This window comes from Triplophysa rosa, linkage group LG14, assembly GCF_024868665.1.
Source record: "Triplophysa rosa linkage group LG14, Trosa_1v2, whole genome shotgun sequence".
In the NCBI taxonomy this organism is placed as follows: Eukaryota; Metazoa; Chordata; class Actinopteri; order Cypriniformes; family Nemacheilidae; genus Triplophysa; species Triplophysa rosa.
The window spans coordinates 3,771,443-3,789,642 of record NC_079903.1 but is presented as its reverse complement, the minus strand read 5'-3'; the positions used below and the strand labels follow the sequence as shown (position 1 = coordinate 3,789,642).

The window sequence follows — 18,200 nt, the reverse complement described above, 5'->3', positions numbered from 1 at the left end:
TGTGTTGTTGCCCGTGAGTCGCTGTGGGCGTCGTGGCGATGGTCGGGCGGCGACTCAGAGAGCCATTACTGCGGGTAATGATGGGTGGGGAGGGGGCGGAGTTAGTGGTGACCACCAGAGTCTTGGGCGGGGGCAGGGTGTGGCTGCCGTTGGCATAGGTGGGGCGTGAGGGGGCATTTCCCATCATGTTGGCTCCGCCCGTGAAGGTCTGACGCGTGTCACCGTTGTAGCGCGTGTAGGAGTTGGTGTCGTAGTTTGGTTTGGGGTTGTTCCAGTAGCGGCTGTTGTAGGTGTTGGTGGATGTCAGCGTGTCGTTCTCTGAAGACGAGGCATCAGTGTGGAAAGCCTTGACCGATGAAGATCTCTTCGGTGGAAGATCGTCCTCCCTGAGGATTGTGGGTAATTAAATGTAAAAACATACATTTAAATCGATGAAGATCAGATAAAAAAAATTTCGCACAAATGAGGTGATATTGTAATATTTTTGTAAGATAAAGAGTCACTTGATCTCATTGGGAATTTCATCTTCTTCATATTTGTTCTTGTTTCTCCAGTAGAAGAGCGTGAGCAGCACCAGCAGACAGCAGATGATCACAGACAGGACGGCCGTGGCGATGGTGCCGGCGATCAGACCCACGCTCTGCGGCTGAGCTGTGATACGACACAGAGCGGTGAACAGACCTCACAAATATCTGATCTGACGAGCAGCGTGTGCCTCTCATGACTTACGTGTTATAACCTGCAGGTTGATGACGCAGGTGCTCTTTCCTATGGTATTTGATGCAGTGCACTGATACAGACCGGACGAACTGCTGCTGATGTTTCTCAGTGTGACGCTTCCCTGCATCTGATCTGAGAACAGCAACACAACTTATCTTACACATTTCATTCATCTGCTCGTTTAACACATGCTTTAGATTTCAATGAAACTCAGGATACTGTAAATTATATTTCTGTTGTATCTAGCAGTGATTCTCAACCAGAGTACACAGGTTCATTTTTATAACAACTGTAGTCCTACATCTCTTGTATTTTGTGCACACAACGCATTGACTGTTGTGAATAAATAATTGAAATAACAATCACTTGAAATGTAATTCTAAAATTAGTAGTATTGGAGATTAACTTTATTTTTCCTTGTACTTAATTAGCTACATTTCTCAAGTATACTTAGAGTTTCTTTGTTATTTTGAACATCTTTTTATTTTGGAGAAATTACATTATGAAGCATAATATTGTAGTTAATATACTCCACAAATCGTTCACAAATGTGACAGTGACATGCAGGGACGTATCTAGGATATAAAACCATCAGAGGCTGAGCATAAAACATTAGGAGCTAATGTAGGGAATTTGGATTAGGTTGTAAGGGGTATTTTTTTCAAGGAAAATATGCTTTGCATGAACTTTTTAATGCAATATAGTAGCAAACACAAAATAATCACATACATTTAAGTTTATTCTTCTCAAGGAAAATATGCTTTTCATGAACACATTTATGCAATATATTATCAAACACAAAATATGTAACTTTATACATCTGACCCATTGTTATCTATGTCTAGCTACTTATGTCTACTGTACTTCATTCTCTTGTGGACTTTTCAAAGTTCTTTATGATTCTTTTATCTGTGTAGCTTTCCTGTTCATTTTTTTGATGGTGGAATCATCAGAGAGTATCTTCGAGACTTGACATGAGCAAAAAAAAGCATATGGTAATGTTTGTAATGCGTTAGTGCTTTCATGTTTATGACTGGGCGATAATAATGCATGAAATTAACAGTCAGTTGCTTAAGGATTTTTGCTTGTTTGTAAATTGTGTAAATATTTGTAATTTTTTTTACAACTTAATTTATTCACTTAAATACTAAAAGTATTTATATGAATATAAATAACTATAATTGATCATGCTTAACCTAATATGAATAAAAATGAAAGGTTTCGAAGTAAACTAGGACTGGACTTGGACTTGCGGTAAAGCGCGGATCAGTATTGCATCACTACACTGTCATATTAGGATATTGCTTCGCCCGGTCCTTGGCACATTATCTGAGGCAGCAGCCAGGTAAGAAAGGTTCACACAGACCACTCACTGTCCTCACATGAGCGACAGGCAAAATCTGTGGGTTATCCTCATAAAAATAATGCATCACAAATCGATCAAATTCATTTTTGCTATCTTTGTATTGATTAAGATTATAACATTATAATTCCGAAATAGCAGAATCACAAAAAACTGCGGCCTTGTTGTGATAATCCAGATTTTTTTTATCATGAGTTATAGGTGTACATTTTCGTCTGTGTGTAGGCAATGAAAGAAGATTTGTTTGTTTCTTGGCACACGCCATTGCCGTTCTGTAGTCTTCTCTGCCTTCACACTGTTAGGCTATATTTTATTTTGTCGACAGGACCAGCTCGACTGCATGGTGATGTTCTTGACTGATAGGTTGAAATCAGTCACGTGGTGTGTGTATGTGTCAGATTCGGTGCGTGTGGGAGAGAGGCTGTGTAGTCTATGAGGAGCCGTTTAGGCCTTAATTATTTAAATGACTCTTACAAACACTAGTGAAATAAAAGCATCGATCAAACTTAGTGAAATTCATTCATATGTATTAATGAAATACATCTTACAAGCACTAGTGAAATGAAAACATCGATCGAACTTAGTGAAATTCATTCATATGTAGCCTATTACTGAAATACCTCTTACAAGCACTAGTGAAATAAAAACATTGACTTACCTTAGTGAAATTCATTGCTTGGTCCGTTGCTATTTTCTATATATATGACATCCCTAGGGTCTGTCATTCGGAAACATGGCTTTTCCTATCACTGCTATGCGAATGATACACAACTCCACGTGTCATTTCAGCCTGACGATCCAACTGTTTCTGCACGCATTTCAGCATGCCTAGCCGACATCTCGCTCTGGATGAATGACCATCACCTGCAGCTGAACCTTGCTAAAACAGAACTGCTTGTAATCCCGGCCGACACAAAGAGTCATCACAACTTCTCCATTCAACTGGGCTCATCAACCTTTACATCTTCCAGAACGGCCAGAAACCTGGGAGTGGTGATCGACGATCGGCTTAACTTCACTGATCATGTTGCCAGCACCACCCGGTCCTGTAGATTCATCCTCTACAATATTAGGAAAATTAGACCTTTCCTATCCCAGCATGCTACGCAAGTCCTAGTCCAGGCTCTTGTTCTGTCCAGACTGGACTACTGCAATGCGCTACTGGCTGGACTTCCAGCTTGCACAACCAAACCTCTACAGATGATCCAGAATGCAGCGTCAAGAGTGGTCTTCAATGAACCGAAGAGAGCGCACGTCACTCCTCTCTTCACTAAGTTACATTGGCTCCCTATAGTCGCTCGAATCAAATTCAAGACTCTGCTCCTGGCCTACAAGACCACCACCACTGACTTGGCACCCCCTTACCTTCACTCGCTAATGCAGACTTATATACCCGCCAGATCCCTACACTCTGCAAAAGAACAACGTCTTTTGTCTGCTGCCAGACATCCTATAGACCTCTAGAAGAAGTCTGTAAGATGTGTATGATTTAGAATGGATGTACAACAGCTCTTTCTGAGATATTTAGCAGATGTTTTTACACAGCAGATGTTATCTCCAGATCTTTAGCAGACATTTTACAGATCAGTTTTGGGTGTAACTAGTTACTAAGTAATTAGTTACTGTAATTTATTTACTTTTCCCTTGAAAAAGTAAAGTAAGGGATTACTCTTATTTTTTTCTGTAATTTAATTACAGTTACTTCTGATGTAATTAAACTAAATACTTTGTGTAATATGTTTGTGCAATAGTGGAATTGACATCAAAATTCAAAGTCTAACTTTAAAATCTGTGCTTTAATGTATAATTCTCACATTTGTAATACTTTGGTCAGTTAATAAGAGTACTTTATGTAGTTTAATATTATTTGGTTGAATGAATTAAATAAACCCTTTCATGTCTATCCTTAAATCACTTAACTAATCAAGGTTGATATAGGATATAGAAAGTAATTAGTAATAAGTAACTAAATACTCTTTGGAGAGAGTAATTTGTAAAGTAATCTAATTACACTATTGAATATGTAATTAGTAACTAGTAATTAATTACTTTTTCAGAGTAATTTACCCAACACTGTTACAGATTACTGTTACTGTGCTATCTGGGTAATATCTGGCAGCACATGTAACTTGTCGCTGGTTCTGATGTCTCGACACAGATTATGTATTAAATATCTTTTGTTTTAGGTATAACGGGAGTCTTTTGGCTTTTCATCTTGCCTGCGCGGTGTGACAGAGCCTGCGGAGCTGACCCGAGACATTTACCTTGCACGTTAACTGCGCTCATATTCTGGTTTTATCTGCTCATAGTATTCTTTATCTAAATAGGTGTGTAGTGAATTTCGCCATATTATCAATCTTTAAATGCACAGATTGAGCTTCGTTGAGTATTTTAAAATGTCCCTAAATCTTTTATCCCCATACTATGATAAGGTATAGTGAGCCTCACACCGCGCAGTTTATTGGGCAGATTGTGACTCCCCTAATTCTGATTGGTTTATTTATTGCAGATGCTGATACATGATTGGTCTTTATTTCTAAATCCCGCCTCCGTAACTCATCCCTCACCCTTACCATAGTAGGGTGGGATAAGTTTTAGGGACATTTTAAAATACGCAACAAAGCTCAATCTGTGCATTTAAAGAGTAATAATAAATGGTATATATAAATAAAGAATACTATGAGCAGGTAAAACCAGAATATGAGCGCAACATGCAAGGTAAATGTCCCGGGTCACGTGTGTATAGCGCGGTCTCTGTCACACCGGGCAAGCAAGATTAAAAAGTATGTTATAAAGGACACTGTTATAGCTAACAATTTGGTCAGAACATGTGCTGCCAGATATTACTGTTCTCAGCGGGCCGTGACTCGTAGCCATTGACAGCCCGAACCTTGCACCTCCGAAAAAGACGGAGCACGTTTTTAAAAAGTCGCGCCTTTATAATTCGGCCACAAATTGTAAAGTTAGACAAGCACATTGTGCTCTAACGAACTCTTAAAACTACATTTTGCAACACAACAACAGATGTATAACAAAGGTTTGCCTGGGCCTCAAATCAAACTAAACGGAAGTGAGGGTGCAGCTTTCTTTTCAAGTGAAATAATCTCTCATCAACTTCACTGAAATCTTTCATCAACTATACCTGAAATATGTTGCCTCAGTAGTGCACTTGTGTTTATAAGAGGCTGTTTACCATGCATATGAATGAATTTCACTAAGTTCGATCAATGTTTTTATTTCACAAGCAGTTATAAATAAGTATTTCAGTAATACATATGGATGAATTTCACTAAGTTTCATCAATGTTTTTATTTCACTAGTGCTTGTAAGATGTATTTCAGTAATACATATGGATGAATTTCACTAAGTTTCATCGATGTTTTTATTTCACTAGTGCCTGTAAGAGGTTTTTCAGTAATACATATGAATGAATTTCACTAAGTTCGATCGATATTTTTATTTCACTAGTGTTTCTAAGATGTATTTCATTAATACATACAGTATGAATGAATTTCACTAAGTTTGATCACTACTGTTTGTAAGAGTAATTTCAATAATTAAGGCCTAAAGGGCTCCTCATAGCAGTCAGCATCGTGTACACAGCGTCAGCAGCGAATTTTAAAGGTCCAGTTACTGAATTCCTATTACTATATTCAGTGGTGGAAAGTAACGAATTACAAATACTCAAATTACTCTAATTGAGTTGTTTTTTTCAGGAATTGTACTTTTTAAGTAGTTTAAAAACAGTGTACTTTTACTGCGCTATTTTTCCTCACATTGTCGTCGCTACTTTATATGTTTAATCTTCATGTGATTGGCTAAGGAGAATAATCAGTCCCGTCACGTGACCCCGTCCAATCGCGCATAGAAAACTTGCGTCACACAGATTTCAAGACATCTGCCGCCAATTTAGTTTAATCATGGAGGAGGATGAACGTGTGCAGCAGGCAGTGCGCGTATCAAACGGCGGTTTCTGCGTGCTTGAAAGTCACTGCGGGAAAGGGACACAATACTTAGGCTCGTCTGAGATATGGAGAAATATTGAGTTCCTGTAATACTCCGTTCGCCAAGTTTCATCCAAACGGCTATATCATGAGATAAAATTGTCCATCTCTCTCCAAAGTCTCTACACTAAGTGCTCTGCCCTTATAAGTGAGTAGGGAACATATGCGATTGGAACGCATGCAAAGCAGTTTCGCAAACTGTGCATTACCAATTATAATGTTGTAAATAACGTTCAGTTTCTTGCACAGTTCGATCGACTCGCTTAAATAAGACGTCATTACATCGAAAGAAGCCGCAGGGATTACTTTTATGTTGCCTCTATCTGTATTTTGAACTTTTAAAGACATGAACCTGTGGACATTTTATGAAAAACCATGGACCACAACTCCAGGTAAAAATCTTTAAAAAATCCTAAGAAATAATGTCACATACATCTTCGATGGCTTGAGTTTGATCAGCCAGCTCCTCATACAGATATGACTGTTAATGCTAATCCAATGCAATTTAGGTTACAAATGTTTTGCATTTTTTGCATGCAGTATTTGGGGCACTTATGTATTAATTTCTGCATTGTGGGGCCTAGTACACTTGTTTGAACAGTGTTGGAAGTGCATAAATAGTTTTACCTGGGAAACTGAGCTCATAATAGACAGACAGACAGACAGACAATACAACACATTGAATGGTTATTTTGTCTTGAGTTGTATCCAGTTATATGCTTTATCAGTAAGGTAAAGATGTGTTTTGTTATAAGTAGCTATTTTCTATATAAATCTCCAAATTCGATTATTAATAATTATTCTTAATTCATTAAATAACCCTGACTAAAAAGTAACGAGTAACTAATACTTTTACTATATTTCCAGGCCAAAACATTCGGGGCTAGATTACAAACAATCGTGGCTAGAGCCCCGAATAAATAATGCTAGCCAGGGTGTCCGCCGATCCTTAAAATGTCTTGAAAAGTCTTAAATTCCATAATGTCAAAATAAGCCCTTAATTAGCATTAACATGTCTTAAATCCGCGTTTCCAAGGTCTTAGAAATGCAGTCGAACCGACACTGTAAAGAAGATTTTATTTTCGTTTTAAAATCATGTATATCTATTTGTCACGCAGAGCAAAATAGGCGGCACCAACTAACAAATAACATATTCGCAGGGGGTTTGTTAGGTGAGTGGACTGGACATTACCACATGGAAAAAAGTTGGAGCTTTAGCCATGGGGAAGTGCAATTTTGCTGCTATGAAATGGGTCTTAAATTTCATTCTGCACGGTATTTAAAAGGTCTTAAAAAGTCTTAAATCTAACTCTCAGAAACCTGCAGATACCCTGGCTAGCGACGCCCATGGTGACGTGTGATTCTTGAACGAGCTGATTCTTTTCAAGGAACCAACTGAATCTGTTAAAAAATCACACTGTCTGAATGGTTGAATGGTTATTCAAATCACTGATTCAATGATCCGATCAGAGCCAAGCTGTGTCCCAAATGACATACTATATGCACTATACACTCAACCATGTAGTGTATGCATTTTAGAAGGGTAGTATCGTCCTAAATGGAACACTAAACGGTTTTATACTACTGGAAGTATATCGGTTTCCCAGACGAGCGCAAATGAGGTCAATCGCACGGCACAATGCGTGTGAATAAAAATCAATTTGCGCATTGTACATTTTATGTAGTTTTAATCTGTTTTTCCCAGCAATACTTAAGTCATCATCAGATGGAAGCGTTATCATCTTGCAGGAGAGTTTTGCTCGAGCAACGTCTGATAGCTCCGCCTCCCTTCCCTACGTAAGCGAAACTACGACCGTTGAGTGTGTGAAGTGTCCACAGTTCCACACTTCATATTTTCTGTTGAAAAAGTGCATCACAAAGAAGTGCACTTAAAATGCACTTCTTTTTTAAAGAATTTTCAATTTGAACGCAGTACTCACACTACTTATACTACAAAATGGTGTAGAATAGTGCATAAGTGCGCGATTTGGGACGCACCTCGAGTCTTAACCAACAACTCACTGATTCAAGGATTCGTTTAGAGGGAGTCTGTGAACAAATCACTAAATTGTTCGTTTATGTCAGACTCAAAATGAGCCGGGAACCGGAGAATTCTCAATGCTTCTGACGTAAAGTTACTAAAATGTCATTTTAGTTTGTATTTTTGTAAATGACCGTCAAGACGTGCAGTTATTTGTGAGGTGAAAAGAGCGCGCGCTTTTTAAGCCCATTTCATTAAATGCTTTAATGTGAACAAACATTTGTGTATCACCATCTGTACGAGGTAAGTTACTTAAAGTAATTACTATATAAATAACTTCTGTTATTTATCTGTATTGTACAAACGTACTAGGGTGTTTTTTAACTTGTTTGAAGTGGATAGAGCATAGCGCTACCAATGCCAAGGTCATGGGTTTGATCCCAGGGGATTCCACATAGTCAGAAACAAATGTATAGTACAATGCAATGTAAGTCGCTTTGGATAAAAAAGTCTGACAAATGCGTAAATGTAAATATTATATTCACTATAGAGCTGAAGATCTTTGCCCGAACCCGACGGACCCGAAGTGACCCGACGGGTTCGGGCTTAATTTCTATCATTTTACACGGGCTTGGGCCCGGCTCGGGCTTGCGCGGTAAATGAGCAGTCATGTGATGCGTTCCGATTAGCGCGACAAAGATGCAAAAATGGATGCAAAAATGGATGCTGAGGGTTGCAACACATTCTCACTCCCGACTCGGTCAGCGCCCACTTTTGAACGCGCAGGGTACTCCTTTGACGTCGTTTTTCGACGTGAAGGGCACGCGAATTTCACCGTCATTATGAAAATGTATATTAGATATAATTTGCAATGATGATGTTTCGGGGTTTAATTTAAGTTTAATGGCCAGGATAATTGCATTTACATGACACTATTCAGACAGTTTGAGCAAGTAATGTTTATTGAATGTTTAAAACAGTTTATTTATCGTAATATAAAACACATAATACAAGCAGTCACAATGTCGTTCAAAAATACAGATATTCCAAGGGTACCAACGCGAAACGATCGATTTGTATGAGGAACAGATGCGAAAGCGATCACCGTCCGCCGTAAATCTCAAATCCAGTGAAGAACGACGTTCAAAATTTGCCGCCAGAGGAAGTTACGTCAGCTTCGATTCAATTCAATTCAATTTTATTTATATAGCGCTTTTCACAATGTGCATTGTTCCAAAGCAGCTTTACAGGAGCAAATAAGAAAAACACAGAAAGGTAAAACACAGCACAGTGCATGGTGTTTATAGACCAAGCAAGATCATTATAATAAATAATATCTAATAAATAAATGAATAAATAAATGCAGTCTCCCGGTGAGCAAGCCAACACTGCACTGCTCTGCTGTGGCGAGGAACCCAAACTCCAATGATGAATAATGGAGAAAAAAAAACCTCGGGAGAAACCAGGCTCAGCCGGGAGGGCCAGATCTCCTCTGACGTGTCATAGCTGCACTCAGTGACCCCGACCAAAGCCACCGAGCAACGTCCACGAAGAACAGGGAGAGCCCACGAGCCGCGACCCAGGAAGCCCCACCCGCCGAAACCGTGCAGGTCCAACCCGGTCCCATTCCGCGATCAACAACAGACAACAGAGGAACAACCAGGGAAAAGTAGTAATGGCATAATTAACTTTATTCCTCTGTTGTCCGACATCGACCACAAAACAAGACCAACCAGACCAGACCCACACAGTCCCAACAAATGAAACGCCCCGAACCACAACCAACAAGCCCCCCCACTCCCTACAACACCCACCCAGCTACCTCCAATCAAAGTCACTGAGTGCAGCCATAACTTCAAACTGCTGTCATGTGATGTAAGGCTTCGATGCCATTGGCTTCCCGTGTCTCGTGACCGATCGCGTCATTTCGTTGGCTTTGAACGTGAAACGGTATTGGCTCCCGCAACCGACTGCATCTAGCTGTTCCGGTTTATCTTTTGAATGGGAGCCGCAGCTTCATGTATTCACGGACACGCACGGCATCTTCATTGTAAGTTATCGTAGGCTTTGGTGCAAAAAGGTTTGCGAAACAGTTGTTTGTTATATTTTGTAATGCTTTTGGTCAGTTTGTGAATAAATACCTGTGACTGTACTTTTATTCGCTTGTTGTGTTTTATATGGCTGAGAAGTGTTGGGTTAGGTTTAGGGTGAGGTTGGGTTAGGTGCGTTTCTCGATAATCTGCCCGAATTGTCTCAAATCATGAGAAATAACGTTGAAGATCTTGACATTACCACTGAAAATTTTAATTCCACCTTCTCGGTAACGCTAGACAAAGTTGCTCCACTACGTTTAAAGAAGATTAAAAATGGCAGCCCCACACCGTGGTATAATGAACACACTCAGGCTCTAAAGAAAGCGGCCCGAAAAATGGAGCGCAACTTTAAGAAAACTAAATTAGAGGTATTTCGTACAGCATGGAAGGATAGTATTCGAAAATACAGGAAAGCCCTAAAAACTTCTAGATCCGCCTACTTTTCATCACTAATAGAAGAAAACCAGCACAACCCTAGGTTTTTATTTAACACGGTGGCTAAATTAACAAAAAATAAATCGTCAGTGACTTCTGATCCTGTATATCAGCATAGCAGTGATGAATTTATGAACTACTTCACATATAAAATCCAAGATATTAGAGAAAAAATTATAACAATGCAATCAGAAGTGAAACCCGCTGAACAAACTAACTACAGCGCCCTTAAGGAGAAAATGCAATTATTTTATACCGTAGATCAAGATGAGCTGTCTAAAATTATTAGATCATCTAAATCAACAACATGCATACTAGACCCTATACCTACAAATCTACTGAAAGAGATGCTCCCAGAAATTATAGATCCTCTTCTTGGTATTATTAACTCATCTCTGACATTAGGACATGTGCCTAAAGCATATAAGGTGGCTGTTATAAGGCCCCTTGTCAAAAAACCCCAACTCGACCCTAGAGAACTAAGGAACTACAGGCCTATATCAATCTACCTTTCATATCTAAAGTTCTGGAAAAAGTAGTTTCAACTCAATTATGCTCCTTCCTCCAAAGGAATGACATCAATGAAGAATTCCAGTCTGGATTTAGAGCATGTCACAGTACAGAGACTGCTTTGATCAGAGTTACAAATGATCTGCTATTGGCGTCTGACCGAGGTTGTATCTCGTTATTGGTGCTGCTAGACCTTAGTGCTGCATTCGATACCATTGACCACAGCACACTCCTACATAGACTCGAAAATTATGTCGGCATTAAGGGAATAGCTTTGAAATGGTTTAAATCTTATTTATCCGACCGTTTTCAATTTGTAGCAATAAACAATGAGGTGTCACGCAAATCGCAAGTCCAGTACGGTGTACCACAGGGCTCAGTCTTAGGGCCTCTGCTCTTCGCATTATACATGCTACCTCTAGGAGATATAATAAAGCGACACGGAGTTAGCTTTCACTGTTATGCTGATGATACTCAACTTTATATTTCCTCGAAGCCTCATGAAACACAGCAGTTCCATCGAATAATGGAATGCATAGTCGATATAAAAAACTGGATGAGTAACAACTTTTTATTACTGAACTCGGACAAAACGGAAGTGTTACTTATTGGACCGAAAACTGCTATAAGTAACAACCAAGAATACTGTTTAACTATTGACGGATGTTCCATAAAACCCTCGTCGTCAGCAAAGAATCTTGGCGTTCTATTCGATAGTAATCTGTCATTTGAGAGCCACGTCGCCAACACCTGTAAAATTGCGTTTTTCCATTTTAAGAATATATCTAAACTACGTCATATGCTGTCAATCTCAGATGCAGAGAAGTTAATTCATGCATTCATGACATCAAGACTAGATTACTGTAATGCACTGTTAGGTGGTTGCCCTGCAGGCTTATTACAAAAACTCCAATTGGTCCAAAACGCGGCAGCTCGAGTTCTTACACGTACAAAAAAGTATGAACATATTAGCCCGGTTCTGTCAACCTTGCACTGGTTACCTATAAAGCATCGCGTTAACTTTAAAATCTTGCTTATTACCTATAAAGCCTTACATGGTTTAGCTCCTCAGTACTTGAATGAACTCCTTTTGTATTACAGTCCTTCACGTGCATTACGCTCTCAGGCGTCCTGTCAGTTGGTAATACCTAGAATTTCAAAATCAAGTGCAGGTGGTAGATCCTTTTCCTATCTAGCGCCTAAACTTTGGAATAGTCTTCCCTGCACTGTCCGGGAGGCAGACACACTCTGTCAGTTTAAATCTAGACTAAAGACGCATCTTTTTAATCTTGCATACACTACTCTTCCATAATATAAATCTTCGAGGGTTTAGGCTGCATTAGTTAGATCAACCGGAACCAAAAACACAACTGATGTACTTGTTGCATCAAAGAGTACAGAACAGTACTCTACTCTCAGCCAGTCTTGTCTCATTGTTCCAAGGTTACCACAGCGAGCAGGATGCAGTTCATGGCCTGACCTGATGGTAGAGCGGAGAATGGGAAGTGGGGACCTGACAAGAGCTGAGATGATAGAGCTGGATAAAGAAGGACGCGGTCTCTTGACATGTCTTCACCACAAAACTTCAAATGCTATTAGATTATTAATGATAATCTTAAACTATAATTTATTTTATTATTAAGTTTATTTATTTTATTTAGCCTTGTTGTGCAAGTTCTCTGGAGCTTGTGCAGAGGCAGCAGCTTTTGCCAGAGGGGAACTGGAATCCCCTGGTTGGGCCTGGGTTCTCCTGAGGTTTTTTTTCTCGATTAGAGTTTTGGGTTCCTCGCCACCGTTTGCATACTGTTTTTGCACTATCTGCCTGACCGGGGGGGCTGCTTTAGAATTTTAAAGTTTTACTTAATTAATATTGCATATAGGAATTTATTATCTGTTATATTTGACCTGTGCTTCTCTCTCCTTTATCCTAAATGTGTGCTCTCACTGAGCGTGTGTGTGTGTGCGTACTTGTCTGTGTACGTACGTGTGTGTGTGTGTTGTGTGTGTGTGCGTGCGCATCCGTGTGTGTGTGTGTCTCTGTGTCTGTGTGTGTTGGTGCGTGTGCGTGTTGTGTGTGTGGAGTGTTTTGTGTGTGGGTGTGTCTGTCTTCTGTGTTTCAACCTTTTCTTGTTTTTGCAGGTACAACTTTGATTGTTTTGCTTGTAGTCAATGTGTCTCATGTGCAGCTGCTTTGTAACAATGAAAATTGTAAAAGCGCTATATAAATAAAGTTGAGTTGAGTTGAGGTGCTACAAAATATTAAAACCATAAATAATTATGAAATGCTAAGAATTGCACGCATCTCGGTCTGGAGCATTTAGAAAACAGCAACGCGGTTTCCTGGTCGTCGAAAAACAACGCCAAAGGGGTACTCTGCGCGTTCAAATGTGACGCCGTGGGGCGCTGACCGAGCGTAAATATGTGACGAGTCGGGAGTGAGAACGGGTTGGCTGAGGAGGTGAAACGGAGGCTTGCCTCTGGCGATTACGTTTTGGTTGCACCAGCAACTAAAGCAAAGTCTGAGGTGTGGGAAAGTTTTGACCATGTGCATAATGAGAATAATGAGCCAGTGGGATATGTGAGATGTTACGATGTTACAGAGGACTTATTTATTTCTTTGTTCCAACATCCAAGTGGCCTATAGCCTACGTTAGTCATTAATAAATTATGTTAAAACATGTATAAATGACTCATTCTTGACAAAAAGCTGTGCGCACATTTGAATAGCCTAATGTCGGGCTGTAAACGGGTTCGGGCTTTTAAAAAGCTGTCAATCAAAATGTACTTGTCGGGCTCGGGCCGAATTCTGTCGGGCTCGGGCACTGTCGGGCCTAACTTTTAAGGCCCGATTACAGCTCTAATTCACTAGTTCCTCAATGTCTACATGACAATTCATAATATCATCAGACTGAGCTCGAGCCTTTTCAGCTCTTAAATACAGTATACAAAACAAATACACATAGTTCATGAATGAGCTTTATTAATGGAGTTGTGTAGGAAATGTTATAAAGATTGAGAATCACTGCTGTAATAACACAAATGTCCGCTAGATGACAGTAGAGTTGTGGTTATAGCTTTAGATCTGGTAACTGAATTTCTGTTGAACATATTAGATATTATAGAATTAGATCAAAGTCAGATTTTATTAGTATATAAAAATAAACATTTGTCTTTAAAATAAGACTACTGTAGTGTTAATAAACATATATTTAATTCTCATTATATTTTCATTCGCATGGTCACAGGTCAGCCAAAAAATAAATATTCTGTCATCATTTATTTACTCTCATGTGCTTGTAAACCTGTATGCGAGACTTTCTTCAGTGGAACACAAATGATAGATATTTTGAAAAATGTCACAATGGTTTTCAATGGAAGTCAATGGAGTTCAATGTTGTTTGATTATCAACGTTCTTCAAAATATCTTCTGTTTTCTCATACAGGTTTACATGACATGAGGATGAGTAAATGATGACAGAATTTTCATTTTCAGTTGAACTGTCTCTTTAAAGAAATGACTCTGAACAAGATTATGTGTGTGTTGTGATTGTGTAGTCTTATTGTAAAGCATCAGATGAGTGTGTGGACAGATCAGGTTCAGTCACCTCACTGTACTCAAACACACACGTGGTGTAGAGGGGCGGATAGAGATCACGTCACATGAGTCAAGAGCTGCAGATTTACCAGTGAACGTGGGGCAATATGGAATCGCCACGCTCAGGGGTTTAGTACCTTGCTTGGCATTGTGGGGAAGTTTGGGCACTGACTCCAGTTTTTCCCAGGAGTAGGTGGGTGTGGGGATGCCCTCCTCTGAAGAACACAACAGCATGACATCACTGCCCACATCCAGTGAACCCTGAATACCACAGGACGGTGTGGACGGGGGAACTACACAAGACATGATAAGTTATTTCTGTTCTGTTTTTACACACATACACAAATTCAGATACAGAAGATATTGTGAAGGCGTGTCTCACCGAGCACAGTGAGGCCGATGACGCCTATGTTGCGTCCCCCACGGTCTGGGAGGTTATTTACCAGACACTGATACGTTCCTGTGTCAGACAGCTGTGTGTTATTGATGAAGACTGAGGCACTTGTGCTGGGCATAGTGGACACGAAACCCACCCGCCCGTTCATGTGATTGGCTAAACTGAAGACCTGCCCACCCTGATAGATGATCACCTGTGAACACACACACACACACACACACAACAATCACATATATCAATCATCAGGCTTTTGCAGGTACATCTCTATTATAACTACTGTACGTCAGTGGTGTAAAGTATTGGAGTAAATGTACTTAGTTACTTTACTTAAGTATCTTTTTGGCTACTTTGTAGTTGTACTGAGTATTAAAGATATTAGCAACTTTTACTCTCTACTTAACTACATTTTTGAACAAGTATATGTACTCTTTACTCCACTACATTTGTAATGACTAATGAAGTTACACATTACATTTTGCATGGCACCTATCTTATAATTAATATTGCCATTTACAGGGCAATGAAGGTACTACAATCTTGTGGATTTTGCTCTAACTTACAAAAACTTGTCAACATATCTTCTTTATATGAATATGAGTGCAGTATCAGGTAGATGTCAATCGCTGGCGGTTTACACACGGTTAGCCCTTACACGCTATTTCTACAGTAATATATTGGCAACACTGTTGCCAGCTAGTTACTGTAGGTCACACATCTACAAAAGCTCTTATTTTTAAAACTAACTCTTCCTAAATGTGCTCTAAACATGTTTGCTCAAAATTTGACCATATGGTGGGACTATTGCCATGAAGTGATGTAAACCAGTAAAAAGAATGTATAGTATTTCAATTTTCAAAAGTGCTCTCACACTATATAGACAAAATATTAACCTATAGAATGAGTCGGACACAGAGAAATGAACAATCCACATATGAATCTCAACAATGGTGACAATCAACTGAACAGCTTCATGCTGCAATGCATGCTGGGTACATAGTACAAAACTCATTCATGATTGTTTGTCACCATTGATGAGGTTTGTATGTCAAGTGTCTAACTGTGTCTCAATTGCAAAGAAAGATTTTCTGACAGAGATCTTTCCATTACAACATGTGATCACTTTACCAAACATATCTTAATAAATCTTAAATGCTATATTATTATTATTTAATGATTGAATTCTTTCAGATGTATCTTCAGTTACTAAGCAAACATAAAGTTGCGGTTCCTGTAAAGTCCCTTTCAGTGTTATTGTATAAGTGTACATTTTAAAGCTACAAGAAAGTCAAAGAGTCCAACCAAAGCAAACACTGATCGCCATAATGGTGACTTAAAACACAATTGAACCACTATGAACTCGAGTTCAATCTCAATAAGATCTTACACAGATGACAGAAATAAAGTGAAAGTGGTGTCTGTAATATGTGAAGATGTTATTGATGTTTGTGTTTAATTCTCCTCTGGTGAAATCTTGACAGATTTATTGTGTTCATCTGTTATTTACACGTGTTCATCTAAGACTGTGTGACTTAAGTGCGTTAATAGATTCTTTATAATGTATCTTCAAACAGCCATTGCAGTAGTTTACTGTAAAACACCTATAGTAACTAGCAGGCAACAGTGTTGCCAATACAGTATATGACTGTAGAAATGGCAGGTAAGGGCTAACAGTGTATGTGAAATGAGGACATGACTGCAGCTGGCCATGAGGCCCAAACCAGCATGTCCAGTGCAAAAAGGCTTTGACTTTTTGATTTTACTTAACATTACTTTATTTATCCGTTATATTGAAGAGACCATTTTGAAGGAGTTTGGTTTACTTATGAGCAGTTGAGCTTAAATGAGACTTAGGGTGTTTGTAATGACGTAGGTTATGATGTCGGCCATGATTTGTTGCAATTTTGAGGTGTTCAGTCTTATTATGATTTAAGAAAATAAATGCGATTGCTCTCCTCACAAATCGACTGTTTCTAGTTTTTCCACTGACGTGTCTCTTAAGTGTTGAGGACTAGTGCTGCTTTGAGCCTACATTCAGTATGAGTAAAATACTCAAGTACTGTTCAAATCAGATACTTGAAGACTTTTACTCAAATCGTTTTGAAATTGGTCACTTGTAACTTGTAATGGAGTAATTTTCACTGCAAGGTATCTGTACTTTTACTTAAGTATGGTTTTCAGGTACTCTTTACACCTCTGCTGTACGTATGTACACTACCAGAGGATTGTGAGTCCTTAATGCTGAAATATTGACCACACATGAATTACTCATATGCATCTGCTTTTTAAAACACGTTTAAATGTTAAGAAAGTGCAGGTCATACTGTAAGTGATTGATGTGAGTTTAATATGCACAGAAACTTTTATATGCTGTCACATAAACACACTCGTGTGTCCACACAGACAGAGACAGGCATTTACACACACTTGCATACACGCACACGCACACACACTTGAATACACACAAACGGATACACACACATATCCACACACAAACACATGCACAGACAAACACTGGAACACACACGTGTCCATTTGCACGCACAGTATAAAGCATTTTTGAAGGACTTTCATGTTTGTTAGAAGGTTCTGTGATCTGACACATGAAAAGAAACCTGCTTCACTCTCTCACACAAAGTGGGTGTGTGTTCGTGTGCACGTATCTTTTGAGAGGCTATATGACAGAAAGATCACTGTAACATCACACACACAAGAAAGAAGTTTGATCCAGTGAATGATGGTCTCATGGATTTGTGTGTTTCTTTTACAGTTTTTTTACTATTGCTTACACAGTAAAATTAAATTAAAAAAAAAAAACTCCATCAGTAGTAATTGGTACCATTCACTGTGTTCCATGTTTGAAATGATGTCCTGTGACATTTACCATAACATGTATTTTTATTGATCTAAATAGGATTGAGGGTCGAGAATGTAGAGAAGGAAGGGGCCCCATATTGACAGAGGAACAAAAGAGAGCTATCATAAACATCGTAGAGACTTGTGTAACCGGTCCCACTCGCACTGCTCTGCACGGGCCTCGAACCGGGGACGGTCCGGATGGGAAACGGGCGCTTAAGCAAGGAGGCTAAAGACTGCGCTAGAGCG

The 18,200-nt window shown here is 39.2% G+C and overlaps 1 protein-coding gene across 1 annotated transcript in view; it reads right to left on the bottom strand.

Moving 5' to 3' along the window:
- Position 1: 1 nt before the first annotated feature.
- The window catches only part of LOC130565183 (immunoglobulin superfamily member 11-like), a gene marked incomplete at its 3' end in the record, with an annotated part of 195,667 nt that continues 177,468 nt past the window's right edge, over positions 2-18,200 (bottom strand). Inside the window, exons 5-9 of the mRNA XM_057351769.1 lie at positions 15,084-15,291; positions 14,839-14,994; positions 730-852; positions 504-651; positions 2-386 (exon numbers count right to left, since the gene is read on the bottom strand). Of these exons, the coding sequence (XP_057207752.1) occupies positions 2-386; positions 504-651; positions 730-852; positions 14,839-14,994; positions 15,084-15,291 (1,020 nt within the window). The remainder of the gene's footprint in view (positions 387-503; positions 652-729; positions 853-14,838; positions 14,995-15,083; positions 15,292-18,200) is intronic.